The 17,733-nt window shown below is 42.5% G+C and overlaps 1 protein-coding gene across 1 annotated transcript in view; it reads left to right on the top strand.

Moving 5' to 3' along the window:
• The window catches only part of ATP8B1 (ATPase phospholipid transporting 8B1), a 133,650-nt gene that overhangs the window by 80,137 nt on the left and 35,780 nt on the right, over window positions 1-17,733 (top strand). The window contains exons 3-11 of the mRNA XM_037806022.1: window positions 7,268-7,365; window positions 8,255-8,368; window positions 10,283-10,381; window positions 10,498-10,559; window positions 14,342-14,414; window positions 14,520-14,590; window positions 16,105-16,187; window positions 16,309-16,467; window positions 16,634-16,722. Coding sequence (XP_037661950.1) covers window positions 7,268-7,365; window positions 8,255-8,368; window positions 10,283-10,381; window positions 10,498-10,559; window positions 14,342-14,414; window positions 14,520-14,590; window positions 16,105-16,187; window positions 16,309-16,467; window positions 16,634-16,722 — 848 coding nt within the window. The remainder of the gene's footprint in view (window positions 1-7,267; window positions 7,366-8,254; window positions 8,369-10,282; window positions 10,382-10,497; window positions 10,560-14,341; window positions 14,415-14,519; window positions 14,591-16,104; window positions 16,188-16,308; window positions 16,468-16,633; window positions 16,723-17,733) is intronic.

Below are 17,733 nucleotides of genomic sequence, written 5' to 3' on the forward strand. Positions count from 1 at the left end.
TGTGCTGATTGATATTCCTAATAAAAATTAAGAACGTGGTATTCAGGAAGAAAAGTTTGAAATTCAACAAGTAGATATTTCAACAGTAGTATCAATTCTTTACTAATAATTTTAGAGAAGTCATAGGCTATTTCATGATAGAAAATAGAGTTTAGAAATGCAAAAGTTCAATATTTACATCAATTTATTTTGAATGTCACAGAATTTCATTGAAGGAAAGGTAGGTTGATATTTAACCTAGATTCTAAGGAGTCAGAATATGAAGGGAGCTTTGACTTTGTGCTCCTCAGTACATGTAGTGTGATACTGATTATTCTTTAAGAATTGATACACTTTTCCTATATAGCAAATTATTGGACTTTTAAAATGTCATTATATAGTCATTCAACTGGGTTTTGCTTTTTTTAACAGGATTTAGTATCACTCATTTACACTCTCTAGGTTGTGATACTGCTTAACTACACAGGGATGTGTGCTTTATATAAAAAAAGATTTATAAAAGTTATTTATTTTGTATTGAAAGTCATCTTAAGAATCTCCAGGATACACATCATAATTGAAGTAATTATAGGACAAAAGAGAAAGCACCATTATCTAAACATGGTGCTATGTGCTTTGCTTCACCAAAAACCTGACTTCTCTGGAGGCTATTATTGTAATCCACAACTTTGGACACATAGGCAAAATTAGGAAGTTTTAAGAATAACTGTAATTCAGTTTTTGGGTTTTCAGCAGGCATTCTTTAATCTATTATTTAACAGAAAGCTAAAATAGGTGTATCATACAAGCATAATAAACAGTACATTTAAAGTGTGACGCTGCTGCTCCATCATTGAGCTTTTTGAAACTTTACTGTATACAGCTATTTTTGTTGTTGTTGTTTTGTTTCTTGTTACAAAATATAATTTGCTATGGTTTTTGCAAAAATTTTTAATGATTTGGGTCCTGAATTTGTCTATATATTTCATTTGTTTAGAAAAATTCTTTTGGGTTTTGGAATGTGATTTGTATATTTAAACTTTTATCGACATAATTGAAATGAACGTGTAAACTGGTCTTTTGTTAAATGGCTTTTTAACTGGAAAGGGAAAATGGCCTGAGGATGACAGTGTCGTGCTGTGACAGGTTAGGACCCGCCTGGTGAGGGACTTGGCTGTGAAACCAGTTTAAAGAGGCACAAGGAAGGCTGGAGGAAGGCGGATGCTCACTGCCTTACACCCAGCTCATTAACAGGGCAGCGGCTTCTTGTCTCGTTATTCCTAGCATGGATTTTTATCCCTTCCCGTAGGCCTTTTCTCCCCTCTCGAGGAATCTTGTCTGTTTTTCTTCTCAGCCATCCTGGAATTTAGAACATCCGATCTCAGCAGTTTCCTAGAGTGCTAGTGATGAGGGGTCATGGGTGAGCTGTGTCACGTGCCATATGCTAGATAAAGTAAACTGCAGATGACTCTATAGAATAGAGTGCATTCAAGATGATTCTATATTAATGTCTTTTTGCCAATTTCATTTAGATCTCCTTTATGAGTGGGAAAAAAAAACATTCTGATTGCATACATTATTACAGTGTATATGGCTTATTTTATAGTTCCATTTTAATTTTCTCTTTTGATAAAATTGCACTTGAGCTGGAAAGATGCTGTATTGGACAGGGTTCTCCAGAGAAACAGAACTGACAAGATGTGTGTGTGTGTGTGTGCGCACGTGTGTGCACAAATATTACGAGATTTATTCTAGGGATTGGCTCACAAAACCGTGGTGATTGCAAGTCTGAGTATCTAGGGCTGCAAGTCGGGAACTCCAATGAAGGTGTTCGATGAGTTCCCGAGGAGAAGCTTGCTGGCTGAAGTAGAGATGGAAATTCTTCCTTCTAACTGCTAAAATCATCAGTTCTTCTTTAAAGCCTTCAACAGATTAGATGAGACTTCTCCCATTGCTGAAGGCACTCTCCTTTGTTGATTGTAGATGTAATCAACCATAGGTGTAATCAACTTACTGATGATTTAAATCCATGAAATGTCCTCAGGGTAACAGTCAGGCCAGTGCTTGCTTAACCAAACATCTGGACACTATAGCCCAGCCCAGCTGACACATGAACTTAACCATCATAGATGCTCTGAACATTTCCATTTGTAATAACACAACAGTTGTGATGACCTAGCCAAGGGCAGCCAGAATGATGCAAGAGGAAATTTCAATAATGGTATTGTGGTTTTAAAAACTAAGGTTACTTATTTGCATTCTTCAGTAGTCCACACTTGCTCCTTTTGTGATATTATCTATATTACCTATGGAGTAGAGGTCTAGAAAATAAGTCCTTTTAAAAAATTGAAATATAATATTTTTTAAAGATTATATCTTTGTTTTTGTAATCATAAGATGGATAAGTTTATAATTCTGTCCTTGAAAATTTGTTTCTTAATAAATTCCCACCCAACGCCTCCAAAAGAGGCTGTGCCACACAACTTGTTAATTTCCCTTTCCAGCCAGGTTTGGGGGGAGGAGGGGCAGGTTCATCAAAATCTGACTCACCCACGAGTGTATGTCACACAAAGAAAGTTCATATGGCATGCTTGTTCAAGCAGACAAATCACTGGAGAACATAATTCTCAAGAGGTGCTTCCTCATGGAGAACGTAATTCCAAGGAGGTGCTTCCTCATGGAGAACGTAATTCCAAGGAGGTGCTTCCTCATGGAGAACATAACTCTAAAGGGGTGCTTCCTCAAGTTCTCTTCCTACTTTATGACAGCCTTGTCTTAGGCTTTCATTGAGTGGCCCTGCTTTCCTGGTATGAGCTCCAGCAGAGTCCGACACTGGGTAGCAGTGGAAAGTATGACTCTAAACAATGACTCTGCAGAGTCAACTCACTGGCAGAGTAGTTTCCACAGTGGTTTGGAACTTAAGTCATAAAAGAAGGTGCAGTCCGTATAGCGAGGTGGTTGGGGAGGCTGGACTTGTGGGTCCCACTGCCCGAGGATAAATTCTGATCCCCTCACCACTTATCAAGTCACTGTTCCTCTCTATGCCCAGTTGTAAAATGGAAATACTGTTGGCACGGTGCCTGGCTCACAGTAAGCACCTAGCAAATGTTAGCAGCAGAGTCCTGTGTCCTGGGGCAGTAGGAGTCAAGAGTAGCAAAGACAAAAACAGGGGGTTGTAAATCTTGTTTCTCCAGTAGAGGCAGCCTTACTGCCAGTTTAGACATCTCTAAGTTGGAAGGCCCCTTTGGCCTAAATCTCCATGAGGCGTTGGGCTCCACCAACAGGTCATCTATTGAGATAGGAAGGAATCGAGCCACAGAAAGACAGGTAAAATGAATTTCACCTTTGCTATTCTCTGAGGAGGTATTTTTGGGTGCCATTATGTGTAAAATACCCAGTGGGGCCTGTAAGGGCTACAAGGAGGAACTAAGCTTGCTCCCAACACCCCCAAGAGCCAACCCTGGGGACCTGGGCACCTGTGACAACAGTGGGGAGCAGCAGTGGTCATGGCTGTCCCTCTGGCATGGGCAGGACATAGAGTAAGTGTAGGTGAGGGAGAGCTGATGTCTGTCCGCCCTGGTGAGAATGTACTCATTAAATAAACCTCAAGTGCACATGCTCCCCATCCCCACAGTCAGTCTGACCCAGTGAAGGCTGCAGTGAGTTGGGGGGGTGGCTCACCACTGGTGGCCCAGCCCTGAGGAGCAACTGATAGTCGAGATGAGTGTGCACGCACATGCAGGGATACATGTGTATACATGTGTGTGGTAGCTCGCCAAGGGCCACAGAGGACAAAAGCTACAGAGCAATGGTATTTAGTCCAAGACAGCAATCCCTGAAGGAGATGAGCAGTTGAAGTCGCTCTCTTTAGCTGGGACTGTGATTTTGCAGGATCAAATGCCAGAGGCAGAACTGTCTTGACATAGGGGTGGCTGAAAGCAGGGCAGTGGGCATGTTCACCATGCCCCTTGGGGACCCGCAGCTATCTGAGGGGAGTGAGATCTAATCAAGGATGCATGTGTGTCTGAGCAACTTGACCAGGACAGCAGAAGGTAGAGGGACTCCTGTGCACAGCCCAGGCTGGAAGGTGACTGCAGGCCTGATGTCTACCATCTCCATGAGCTTGGAAACTTGATGTTGTGCCTGCTGTCATGCTGCTGGACCAGCCAGCCAGCTGTGAAGGGCCTGCCTTATCTGGCCAGACCACTAGGGAGGGGCCACCAGCCCACCATGACCTTGAAGCTAACCAGGCTTCTTCTGTTGAACTTTGGAAGATCTCTGGCCACTCCCATGAGAAATGACTGCTATGCTTGAATCTTGCCACTGGCTGGCCATACATTCTACATGCAGTCCTTCAGACTCATGGAAGACCTCTTCGGCTATTGGGAAAAACTCATTTATCTGGTGAGACCGCCAGTAAAGAATTACTTGGGCCATCCCAGCTGGGGACAAATGGACATCCTTGTGTTGTGGCAGAGAGCGGGAGGAAACCAGGAATCACAGAGCTCCAGGGAGAAGGAGGTCAGGATGAAGTCATTCCTAAGAGCCCTGCATGGCCCCTGAGGGATCTGGGGCCACCTCTAGACACTCTGGAGAGGTTACCCACATGTTTCCCACACATGCTCTGTTCATGGAATCCCACTGTATCCACCCTAGTACACACTCTTCTGCAGTCGCAAAATCTGCAGGGCCTGCTAAAGGGGCAGTTGGAGGAATGGCAATGGGGACAAGAGCAGGTGCTGCGTATGACAGTAATCATATCTGCAGGCCCAGGACACCTCACAGCAATGGCAGGAGCAGCCACCCAGGGTCCAAGGACACATGGAGCCAGCATGTGCACCAAAGGAGCTGCCTCACAGTCCTCAGGGTGGTCTTAATGTGGTCGTGGCAGGTGCTGCCAGCGTGTCCTCAGAGGAGATTTCTAGCATGTCGAGGAGACTGCCAGCTTCTGCCCCAGGGCAGCCAAGTGAAGTGATTGCAGCTATTGTGGAAGCAACTAAATATTCAGGAGTGGGACCCCTTGTCTGAGTTTTGTAGACTAAAAGCTACACGAGTGGATGGGCCATGGAACCTCTAGAGATGACAAAAATAAAGAAGGTATGAGAAGCCCAATGGACAGCAGACACAGCTCTTCCCCTCACAAAAGCACCAGCCCCAGCAAAAAGGAATCCAGTACACCTCATAAATCTAGGAGGAGCCCATCTGCAAGTAAAAGACTCCACAGGGGTTGACTCTTTCTTCAGGAACTTCATAGCCTGACTACAAAAACAGCGGCTCCACCAGGAGACTGGGGGTGGGTGCTGTGTCCAAGGCCGTGAAGCTAGCTATTGTGGTGACAGAAGGGAGTGTCCAAGGGCCAAGATGATGGTGCCATCACATCCAAGGCCAAGGAGGTAACAACCTTGGAATCCCATTAAAGAGGAGCCAGAGTAGGAAGTACAGTGGGGCCAGGGCTCAGGAAAGTATCCTTGGGAGCCCTTCCAGCTTTCCTTCCTGCAGTTGAAATAAAGAAACCATACACTCTTGGGATGAAATGTTGTCTTCTGTTGGATTCCAGTAGCCACCTCACCATGGATTCTGTAGTGTCAGTTGTGCACTTGATTGGGTCCGCAGTCTCCAATCAAGGGGTGGCCCCACCTTAACCCATGCCCCACAGAGCCTCTAGGGGGATTCTGCCTGACTTCAGCTCCCTCCTGGCTTTGGTTCCCAAAATTGATGCTAAAGTCACTCCATCACTACCTCCATCTCCTCTTCTTTCTTTCTCCCTACCCTGCCCTGCCCCAGATCTCCTGACTGAATGTGGACTGGACTCAAATCCCTGCAGGGTATGTTCAGGAGAAGAAACAAGGATACAGCAACACTTATGGGCAACCCACAGAGGAGTCTATTATCTGGACTTGGCAATTCTACTCCTCTGTCTAAATCTGGAGAAAACCTCTTATGTGTTCCAGGAGACAACTATGAGTGTTCACAGCAAAACATTAGGAACAGTCCAAGTGTTCATCACCCGAAGAACTGATAAATTATGATGAACACATACAATAGGATACCATAAAACAGTTAAAGTGAATAGCAGTTAGACACATTAGTGCGGATGCATCCCACATAATATTGAGGGGCACAAGGCAATTCACAGAAGTATACACGTGGTATAGTGCACATTTAATCCTGTACAGAAAACAAGGGGGTGATAAACACAGAAGTTAGGAGAGGGGTTGTCTGTTGGGTGCGGAGGAGGGAGATTTATCAAGGCAGTGTACAACTGACCTATTAATTCAGAAAACAACATTTCCAATGAGTGAGAAAGCTACCCCCAAGGAGAATCAGTTTGGAAAAAGTTGAGGTAGGGGAGGTGGGGAGAAGTGGTTTATGAGATACCTATTGGGTGGTGTTTTAGTTTCCTTAGCTGCTCGAACAAATACTATGCAATTGGCTTAAACAATGGGAATTTAACTCACGGTTTCAAGGCTTAGAGAATGTCCAAATCAAGGCATTGTCAAGGTGATGCTTTCTTCCCGAAGACTGTGTTCTGGGACTGGCTGCTGGACCTCCTCGGTCCTTCGCTTTTCTGTCACAAGGCAATGCACACGGCAGCTTCTCCTGACCTCTCTCTTCTCCCCCTGAAATTTCAGCTCCTTGCTTCCCGTAGCTCTCTCTGTGTTTGGATTTCATTCTGCTTATAAAGGACTCCAGTAATAGGATTACAACCCATCCTGTTCGAGTTGGCCACACCTTAACTGAAGTAACCTCATCTGAAGGTCCTATTTACAATGGGTTAAGTTTAAGAACGTGCTTTTCTGGGGAGCACACAATTCCAAACCACCACAGGAGGGAACCGATTCCCCAGCAGCAGAGAAGCTAAAGACCTTCTAATGTTCCCTGGAATTCAGACATGATGATTGAATGGACTGGTGAATTTAGTGTGAAGTACATGAAATGAACTTAGCAAGACAACAGATTTTGGCAATCTGAGTAAAGCAGTGCACAATGCTCATCCATGGTCAGGACTCTGAAGTGTTGAATTACTTTGTGATGCTCTTTTTCTTTGATTTATTTACTCACTAAATATTTTATACATTATAAATTTTACAAACAAAGTAAATGCGTTTGAAAAAATATAGTTTGGCTCTTCATTTAGCAGTGAGTTTCTGGGGCCCTAGAATTTTTATTCCAGTTGTGATAAGTATTAACTACTGTTTCAGAATCCTCATGTTCTATGAACCATTGGTCAAGTTCCAGCACAGGCTAATCTTCGACTGCTTGGACATTTTTTCCCTTTCTTTTTTAGACTGTACATGGGAAGTCAAAGCAAACGATCGAAGTTTCCACGAACAACCTCGTTTTATGAACAGAAAGTTCTTATGCATCAAGGAGAGCAAATATGCGGTAAGGTGATTTTAACTTATGAAATTATCTTTATTCGAAGTCAGATTTCTTTCCAGCATCTAGTATCCTCACTAGCCTTCTCGGTAACCACTAGCCTAGGACCATGAACAATCATTGTTAATTCTGTAAAACGTCATTTTTAGTCTTCACTTTAATCACACTGTGGGTGGGTGGGTGTAGTTTGAACCAAAGAATAAAAAAAAAAAAAAAATCTTAATAATGTTTTATGCGAGAATATGCAATAATTTAACAGAAGGCTTAAGTTTGAAAATAATGAGAGTTCTAAAGTTATCTTAGATGCTCATCTCCCCTTCCTCAGTCTGTGATGGATTTAGAACTTTTGAAGATTTTTCTTTCACTTCCAAAATGTTTATTACCTTTGAAATATGCTAAAGAGCGCCGTTAAGTGTAGGCTTAGTGTTTCAAGCAGTCCTTGCAAAGGTGTCTTTTGCTCTTTCTTACGCAGTAGCCCATAGATCTCCATATCTAAAAAGAGAGGGTTCTTTTCTGCTCTGCCCAAGTCCAGCTTGGCCTCCCCTCAGAGCACACGAGAGCAGTACTGAGCCTGCCCCTGTTGAAATTAACTGTGCCCCGTTTCCAAGAGACTCTCATGGCTCATGGGACATGACAACAAGAACCACTTGGTCTGATTTGCCACAGAGACTTTTGAGGTGAAATGTCTGTATCTTGTTCCCGTTTCTGACAGACGCCTCCAGGCAGTCATCTGAGACTCACTTCGAATGTAAAAGCGTCTACAGTCATCAGTGTTTCTAACTGACAAATTATGTCCCTGTGTCACTGAGGGATGGGACTTGGTGATTTTTGCAGATGTCTCTCTGTTTTTATAAAGGTGTGGCATCATTTATATGACTTTCTTTTTTTTTAACAGAATAATGCAATAAAAACCTACAAGTATAATGCATTTACCTTTCTACCAATGAATTTGTTTGAGCAATTTAAGAGAGCAGCCAATTTCTATTTCCTGGTCCTTCTTATCTTACAGGTAATGCCCTTTGATATCTTAATTCTGTTTTGAATTATGGTGATTGAATGATGTTTAAGTTGTGGAAGCAATATAATGTAAATAATCTTGAAAGTTTTTAATATTTAATATTTAATCATGGTCCTGTAAGTAAGGGACCGGTTCCTCATACACAAAACCAGCACAATGTTAGACAGAGAAAGAAAGCAAATGGAAATATTTGAACTTTAAATTTTTTTAAAATTCTATTTCATACAGATGTGAATGTTACAACTAGTTTCCTGAAGTGAATAAAATTAAAATCTTCACTTTGTAAAACTATCTGTACCTTAAATTTACATTTATTTTCAGTACTTCTCTTAATTTTTGTATTTAGATACCTAATTTCCCTAAGAATATAACTGATTTTTAAATATGTTGATCATAAATCTCAAATTATTTTTGTGAACTGGTTTTACATTGGAAAAGGTCTACTTTTTTCCTGAAATTTTTTCTTAATTGTGGCAAAGGATTCACATATCTGAAGAGCGTTAATTTTGTTCTCCATAATAGGTTGCCATCTGTTTAGCAACTGTTGCTATCACCAGGGGGACTCTATATGTTTAGTTAGCACTCAGAAAATTAACCTTTAGCCCCTGATGTGCAGGTTACAAAGGATAGCATATCTACTTTGTTTTATCAGATCCTTTATGTCAAACACTGGATTTGGAAAACATTCCCACCTGCTGCAAGTCACCAACTAAGATTTTATGGAAAGGGTAGACTGAGCACCTTGGTGGGGATGGGGGATGCATAGAGTGGAGAGGAGATAAAAACGGAGGACATGAGAGAGAAATAGAGGCTCAACAGATTCAGCAGAATATAAAGACTTGCTGACTTGATAAGCAAGTATTCAAGAGGGACATTTTAGACAGACTTGTGTAGAGATACACACTACGTAATATATGATGCTACTGGTGGGTAAATGGGTTACTTTTCCCTTACTTCTTTCAAGTGGGGAAGAGATTTTCCCTTATGTACCATATCGTGGGAAAGGGCCTTCCTCCCCTCCAACTCCACCCTAACTGTCTTCTTTCAGGGTGCACCAATCCCCCACTGGGGTAATAGGAATAGACAGCCCTTTGTGTGCATTGTTGCTTTGCTCAATTCTTGTACGCTGTGAGCTAAGTACCATTTTGCAGAGAATGGTACTTATTTCACTGAGGCCCAGTGAAGTCAACTGACTTGCTCCAAGTCACACAGCCTGTAAGTGGTAGAACTTGAATCCCGGAACTTGAGTCCAAAGCCCGTCATTTTAACCACTACGTTAGATGACCTGATGATCAATAGCATAGTTGCTAGAGATCTTTGCAACACTTGCTTGCCAAACTTCCAGCTAAACTTGGAGAAGGAAGAGGCTTCCTGCCAGGCCAGTCCCTTTGGCCACCAGAGCAATAGCAGTGATCATGAAGGAAGCATTTTCTTCTAGTGCCCCCAAAGGTGCACCACACAGCTACAGGCTCACAGAGGCAGTCATCGCCAGCCGCCATCTTTGCCTCCACCATGGGACCTCAGAGACCACTGGCTGAACAACCAGCAGTGTGGAGCCTACACCATACATCCCTAAAAGTTAAAGGACTATTTCCCCCACCCCTACCCGCCATGTAATTATGATTTTCACACAAAAAAAATTTAGAGCAGTTCCCTTAAGAATCATGTTACAAAGCCTCACTGGTGTCCAAGGAAGGTCACAATGAGAAAGTTTCCAGATGTCCAGAAGCTAAAGAGAGCTACCTGCGGGAGGTTGGCTGGATACTCAGACCCCTTTCCCTACCTGTCCTGAGGATGTAGACTTGCGTCATGATGGAGATTGGATTTAGAATTAGCAATCAGTGACCTACCTGTAAGTTAGAAGTGCCTGCATGTAGACATATGTTTGTCTTTTGTCTTTTTAAGGCAATTCCTGAAATCACTACCTTGGCTTGGTACACCACCCTGTTTCCTTTGCTTTTGGTGCTGGGCATCACTGCGATCAAAGACCTGGTAGATGACGTGGTAAGGTTTTTATAATGCAAACTTTCTCCTCAAGGTTTTGAGCTTATTTTAGTTTGGCATTTCTACCTTACTTTTTGAGATTATTCAAGTAATACTTCCCCATCTCCCTTTTAAAGGCTCGCCATAGGATGGATAATGAAGTAAACAACAGGACATGTGAAGTCATCAAGGATGGCAGGTACTGGGCCTTCTTTAACATGCAGCTCAGTTGCAAGGATGGAATGTGGAAATCTGTCTAAGGGCGGTGGCCTGGCACGCCATGTTCATACAACCCCTTTAGCCTCCCATGAGCTGCTCCAGCATGCCTTCCCCCATTTTCTGACCTAAGTGATTTCTCCTTTTCTGTCTTTCAGAGCATTTTCTTTTTGTCTTTCTTATTATAATCAGAATTGTATTAGAATTATTTGTGTAGGTCACTCATCTTCTCTCCTGGACCATAAGTTTCTAGAAGATACCGTCCTGATAGTATATTTTTGTGTGTCCACCAGAGGGTCCAGCATTCACAAAGTGCTCAATAAACATTTGTTAAATTCACATAGTGAACTGTGACCCAAGTACAAGTTCAGCCATCAGTGATGAATTATTTTTTGAGCAAAAGCCTCAAGGCAGAACTGCAATTTCTGCTGTTAAAAATGGCAACTAAAGCACAATGCAAAGACTTTCTCTGCTTCAACACTGGGGAGGATAACCTGATTTACGGCCATATTTAGCTATGTTTATTTTGAATAAGACTGTGCCAGTCCATAAATGTGTTTTAACAGCTTTTTTTCCCTCACAAACCAATGGATTCTGTTCCAAAAGTTACCTTTCAAGTCACTTAGAAGCAGTGTTGTGAATGGTGGAGAGAGCCGTAGCTGCCCCCAGAGGGGGTTAGCTCTCAGAGTGGCTGAAATGTGCTAGAAGTAGCCCCGAGACGCCTTGAACCAGGGGTGGGGGCACATCTCTGGCAGGGCTGTGGCCCAGCATCCCCGATGGTGGGGCACAGCCTGTGTGGGGACTTGGGCACCTGGGGGGGCCAGCGGAAGGAGCCTGGTGAGGGAGACCTATACATCGCAGCATTGCACAAAAGCTCCAAAAGAACTGAGAAAAGAAGGTGCTAATTGGTTCATTTATAATTTGAGACCCACTTGCAAATGTCTAATTTACCATTTCAGGTGTTGAAATGTAAAATAACTATAATTTCATGTATTGAAATATAAGCCAAGTTAAAACCCGGGGTTAAAAGTCTTGTTCTAAATTCTAGTAAAATTGGGAAAACTGCAGCATAAGCATATCTTTTAAATTTACTTCAAATCTCCAGGTCTCTTTTATCCATAAATGAATGGGAGGAAACACATAGTAATTGGATTCCTGTCTCCAACAGATTTTAAGTTTATTCACTGTGGTATGTTCATAATGTCTGTTAGGTGTATCTTTTCCATACATAAAAATTTTTTAAACTAAGTACTATATTTTAAAACTGTTTAAAAGTTGATTTTTTAGAAATTTAAATAGGTAATTCCATGGAATTTAATACTGAAGATTGTAATCATTTTATTTAGTTTACATTTTATCAACATCTTTATTAGACTTACTATAGAAGTGATAGTACTCATTAAAAAGATAATTTAAACAGTAGGGGGGGAAAAAAAGAAAGGATAAAAGTTCCCCATATTTCCAAACTCCAGGAAAGTTGATATAATAGTTATCAGGAGGAAGCATGTATAAAAGCAAAAGAATTCTACCCTTAAAACACTCTCTTCTTGCCTGATGGTGTACAAGCACCCTGTGCTCTGTAAGTGTCTTTCCCTGATGGATATTTCAACAAGAACACTGCCAGGATCTGCTGCATCTGTGATGAGCAGGCTTTGCAGGGCAGAATATTAAAAACTATCAGCACATCAGACTCCAGCATTTGCTGTCCAGGACGTAGCCAAACATGTCCAGTGGAAGCCAGGCTTTCCTTAAATGCAGAGGATCAGAGAGCTGGTCAACCTTTCTTGAAGGACCAGAGGTGTAGAGTAAACATTGCCCAAATGTCATGAGGAAGAAGCCATAGGCTCTGACAAGGTCCTTATTCAGATAATTTGTTGTGATGAGGGTGAACTTGGAGGGGAGGCTGGCTCTAAAGGAACTCATGGGGGCCATATGTGTTTCTGTCCTAGGACCAGCACTGAGCAAGTGAAGGATAACTGGGAGGGAAGAGAACAGGAGAGGGAGTGAGGGGCATGAGCAGAATCAAAGGGGATGGCATGTATCCCTGCCACATCTTTTAGTAGCCTCTGATTAATCCATTCCACTGATGGAGAGTGGAAAGAACCACGGGATGGGAAGGCCAGGAAGGTGCTTCAAATCTCTTTGATTAAATAAGCAGAGTATTCACGAACAGTTCTGTAACTTCAAAGCTCTAGGACACTGACAAGGGGAAAAATGAGATGGCATTGCCCCACTCACGTCTGTTACACAGGATCTTGGCAGGAGACAGAATCAAACTCGAACTGTTGAAATGAAGAGACTTTAAAGAAGGTACAATGTACAGAGGTGTGGGCTGGTTAAGGACACCCACATGGGAAGCTGATGCAATCAGAAGCTAGCAAAAGACAGAAGCTGTTACAACCGGCAGCCCTAAGAGAGGGGGTTGGGGGGAATGGAAGAAAGAATATCCTGAGTCATGGAGGAAAGGCTGGCAGGAATTCGGCTCATGGATGGGTGCAAGGCACAGCCAGAAACACAGCCCAAGAGGGGAAGGAGTGGAAGGACATGGCAACCTCCTTCTCCTCCCACCCTTCCATCCTCCTGCCAGTGCTCCGACTCAGCTGGTGAGGGGAGCCCAAGATGCAGCCCCGGAGCGAGCCTCTCAGAGAGCTACAGCAGGCGGAGGAAAGTGGAGAGTGGCTCTGGGGAGGGGCAAGTAGAAAATGACCAGTAGCCCACCTTACTTACCCAGTTAATACAAAGATGGTTACGTAAGCTTCATAAACGGGAAAGCCCCATTTTCACAAAGTGCTGGTATTCTGGTGAACATCCAAGTCATCCCATCATTTCATCCTCCAGAAGATAGTGCGATCCTCGTGACTGCTTAATGTGGTTACATCATTACATGGCTGAATTTTTAGTAAACGTTTTCCCTGTGGTTTCCATGTTTTCCAGAATCTTTGGCTTCCAGATGAAGAATTCCAAATCCTTTGCCAATGTTTTAGTTTCTAGGCTGCTCAAGCAAATACCATGAAATGGGTAGGGTTAAACCATGGGGATTTATGTGCTCATGGTTTGGGGGCTAAAAGAAAGTCAAATCAGGCATCATCAAGGCGATGCTTTCTCCCCAGACTGTGGTGTTCTGGGGCTGGCAGTCGACGATCCCTGGTCCTTAGTTTGTCACGTGGCAAGGCACATGGCACAACCGTCTTCTGGCCTCTCCCTTCTTTTCCAAGTTCCGTTGATTTCAGCTTCTGGCTGCTTCTTCTGTGGCTTTCTCTCTCTGAATTTCATTCCACTGTATAAAGGACTCCAGTAATAGGATTAAGACCCATCCTGGTTGAGTTGGGCCACACCTTACCCGAAGTGACCTCATCACAAGGTCCTACTTGCAAAGGGTTCACACCACAGGAATGGGTTCGATTTAAGAACATGTTTTTCTGGGGTACGCACAGCCTCAAATGATCACAGCCAGTGTATATGTTGTTAGAATAAAACAAAAGCACACACACACACAAACAAACCCACATAGGACTGTATAACACAAACAGTGAACTATATTAACAGACTATAGTTAAAATAAATAATAGTACAGTTTAATTGTACTATAGTAAAATATAGTACAATTTTAAAAATGTTCTTTAATCAATTGTAACAAATGTACCACGCTAATGCAAGGTGTTAATAATAGGGTGATATGTGGGAACTCTGTATTTTATACATGATTTTTCTGTAAAAAAAAAGAAAAAAAAGAAACAATAAGCTATTATTATTTTTAATACTTAGGTTCAAAATTACCAAGTGGAAAAATATTCAAGTTGGAGATGTCATTCGTCTGAAAAAAAATGATTTTATTCCAGTAAGTGAACAGCTCTCCTTCTCTCATCCCCTGTTCTCCCATCTGGCCTGGGGCTTGGTCTGGCCTGGGGGGGTCTGTCTTATTGGTCTGTTTTGTTTTGAGCAGGCTGACATTCTGCTGCTGTCCAGCTCTGAGCCGAACAGTCTGTGTTATGTTGAAACAGCTGAGCTAGATGGGTAAGCATGGCCTGGAGGGGCCTGTTTAAAAGCGGGGACCTTTAAAGGCATGGTCCTGTTTGCGATGTAATCTGTGCAATCTGTGCAAGAAGCCCTGGGTCCTGGCCTTGCCTCTGCCACTCGCTGACCGTCTGATGGTGTCCCTGGTAAACCCGTCCCTTTTTTTGTTTCCATCTGTAATGTGGAGCTCTCGATACCTGCCTTTCTCCACCTCTCAGGGAAGGGAAAAGGATCAAATTTGAGAATGCACGCCTGAGCCCTTTAGAAACTGCTGAGCAGTGTCTGGACAAATATAAATGACTGCTAATATTATCATCTGTTTCAGGGAAGAGAACAGATTTTTAAAATCTTCTTCAATAGGCAATTTTGAATTCCCTTTTAGTGGTTTTGGTTATTGTACCACCACTTAGAAGAGAATAAAAGTTCTGGGTTTGACCAGTTTTCAAGCATTCTGTTGAGTGCTTATAGGTCACAGGCTCTTCCTGCATCTTAACTTGTTTGTCTCAACAACCCTCTGAGGTGAGCATTCTTATTCCCTCTGCTTTACAGATGAGGAAACCAAGGCACGGGCAGGTGGAATCAGGCAGCAGGCGGCAGGGCTGGGAAGCTCCTGGCTGCCTCTCCAGGGCAGCGTCTATATTTGCGGCTCTAACATCAAGCCCCTTCCCTCACCCCCTGGGTGTGCACCACCTCCTCTTAATTGTGAGAGTGGACATTATTTCAGTAACAGCTAGGGCCTTCTTTGCTCTCTGAATTGGTCTGTCGATTGTCCTACCTGAAATGTAAAATGGCTACTCTTCCCATGAGATAGAAGCTTTCTGAAGCTTTACAGAGATAAAATCCTAACATGCACTGCAGAACCGAGTGGGACAGTTCAGAAGCCCGGTCAGCTTGGTGTCTGTGAATTCAGGAGTCAGTGTGTGCAAAGCCTTTGAAAGGACTTCGTCTGGGGCAGGCAGCCCTGAGCTGTGGGACACACGTCCCCAGCCTGGCCCTGCCTACCTGGCCCTGTGGCCACCCCCTCCTCTCCCGGACAAAATTGTCTGCCAAAATCATGTGATCTAGGTATTCACTGTGGAAAATAATAAGTTGACAGAGTCTAAACAGAATTCCTATAACCAGTGTTTTTATAAAAAATTCTCAGTTTGAGTAGATATTAAAAGTGGAGTTTTTAATGGATGTTGGATAGTGTAGGCTGGTAGTAAGGAGTTAAGTCAATGAGAAAGAGGTAGGGAGGCCTGTGGGTGCCTTGTCTCAGATGGATTGGCTCACGATAATGAATAGCAAAAGGGGACCCACTTTTCTCAGCTCAGGAGTTTTTCTCTGGTTCAGGGACCACCTCATCCAAACCCAAAGTGCTAAGATAAACAGAGAGCTTGGAAATAGGAAAAGCTATAATTCTTTAGCTTTTACTTCTAGGTATGCCTAATGTTCCTTTGTGTGATTTTCTTTATATTCCCTTTCTATCTCCAAAATGTTTTCATGTAATTATTTTATTTTCCCTCTCCCTTTAGAGAAACCAATTTAAAGTTCAAAATGGCACTTGAAATAACAGACCAGTATCTCCAAAAAGAGAACACATTGGCAACGTTTGATGGTTTGTACAAAACACATTTTCGTTTGTTTTAAATTTTTGTTGCTTGATTCAGTCCCTATTGATCAAACCCTGAAAATCTTTCAAGTGTGATTAATTATGTGGATCATATCTTTTTTAAAAGGTTTTATCGAATGTGAAGAACCCAATAACCGACTAGATAAGTTTACAGGAACACTATTTTGGAGAAACTCAAGTTTTCCCCTGGATGCTGATAAAATTTTGTTACGCGGCTGTGTAATTAGGAACACTGATATCTGCCATGGATTGGTCATTTTTGCAGGTACGTTCAGGTTCCTTGGGAAATTGACCCAAAATGAGCTTTAACGATTGAAAGGTGATTGCTTTTCTGTCCTCTCTCCTCTGAAACCAAAGGAAAAATACTTTTATTGACCTGCTTGTGAATTGATTTCTCCAGTTGTTGATCATATTGAATTTTCCATTTTTAGGTGCTGACACTAAAATAATGAAGAATAGTGGGAAAACCAGATTTAAAAGAACTAAAATTGATTACTTGATGAACTACATGGTGTACACGGTATTTATCTTCCGTTTTGGTAGATGAGAGGCTAGACTGCAGCTTTTGTTCTTATTATGTTGCATGATTTTTTAATGCAAAGAAGTATCTTCTTTTCAGGCCAAATAGAAAAATGCTTGGGAGCACAAAGCTCCTGTGGGGTGGGGGTCAGGATTCCCTCAATTTTCTCAGAAATGCCACACCTCTAAGAGAAGCATCCCTTGGAAAGGGAAATTGCAATTGTAGGGTGCTCTGAGTCATTGGGTATTTTGGTGACCAGGGTGACCAGTTGGAAAAGCAGGAAACCCTAGAGATGTTAGTGGGCTGGCTCCTGATGTCAATGATTGGCTGATTTTACTGCTGTTATTTCCCACAGGGGTAATTCTCTTAAAAGCAGACTTAAAAACAAAACCAAAAACGTATACCTTACAAGTCCAAATATAAGGCAAGCCTAAATATAAGGTGTGTCATGAGTCCCCAAGACCACTCCCACCAGTGCTTCCTGTGCAGGACTCACAGGACAGAGCATACAGTCGTGCTCACAGCCATGATTCATTACAGTGAAAGAACATAACACAAAATCAACAAGGGCACATTGGGGTGAAGTCGGGAAGAAACCAGACTCAAGCTTCCGAGAGTTCTCTCTCACTGGAGTTGCACAAGATGTACTTCAGCAATGATTTGGGGCTACACAAGGGAAATACTGTCGACCAGGGAAGCTCCTTAGTAGCTCAGTACCCAGGTTTTTTTTATTTGTTTGTTTGTTTTAAATTCAGTTTTACTGAGATATATTCACATACCATACAATCATCCATGGTGTACAATCAAATATTCATGGTACCATCATATAGTTGTGCATTCATCACCCCAATCTAATTTTTGAACATTTTCATTACACCAGAAAGAATAAAAATAAGAATAAAAAATAAAAGTAAAAAAGAACACCCAAGTCATCCCCTCATCCCACCCTATTTTTCACTTAGTTTTTGTTCCCATTTTTCTACTTGTCCATCCACACACTGGATAAAGGGC

The sequence above is a fragment of the Choloepus didactylus genome, chromosome 16 (genome assembly GCF_015220235.1).
Source record: "Choloepus didactylus isolate mChoDid1 chromosome 16, mChoDid1.pri, whole genome shotgun sequence".
Lineage (NCBI taxonomy): Eukaryota > Metazoa > Chordata > Mammalia > Pilosa > Megalonychidae > Choloepus > Choloepus didactylus.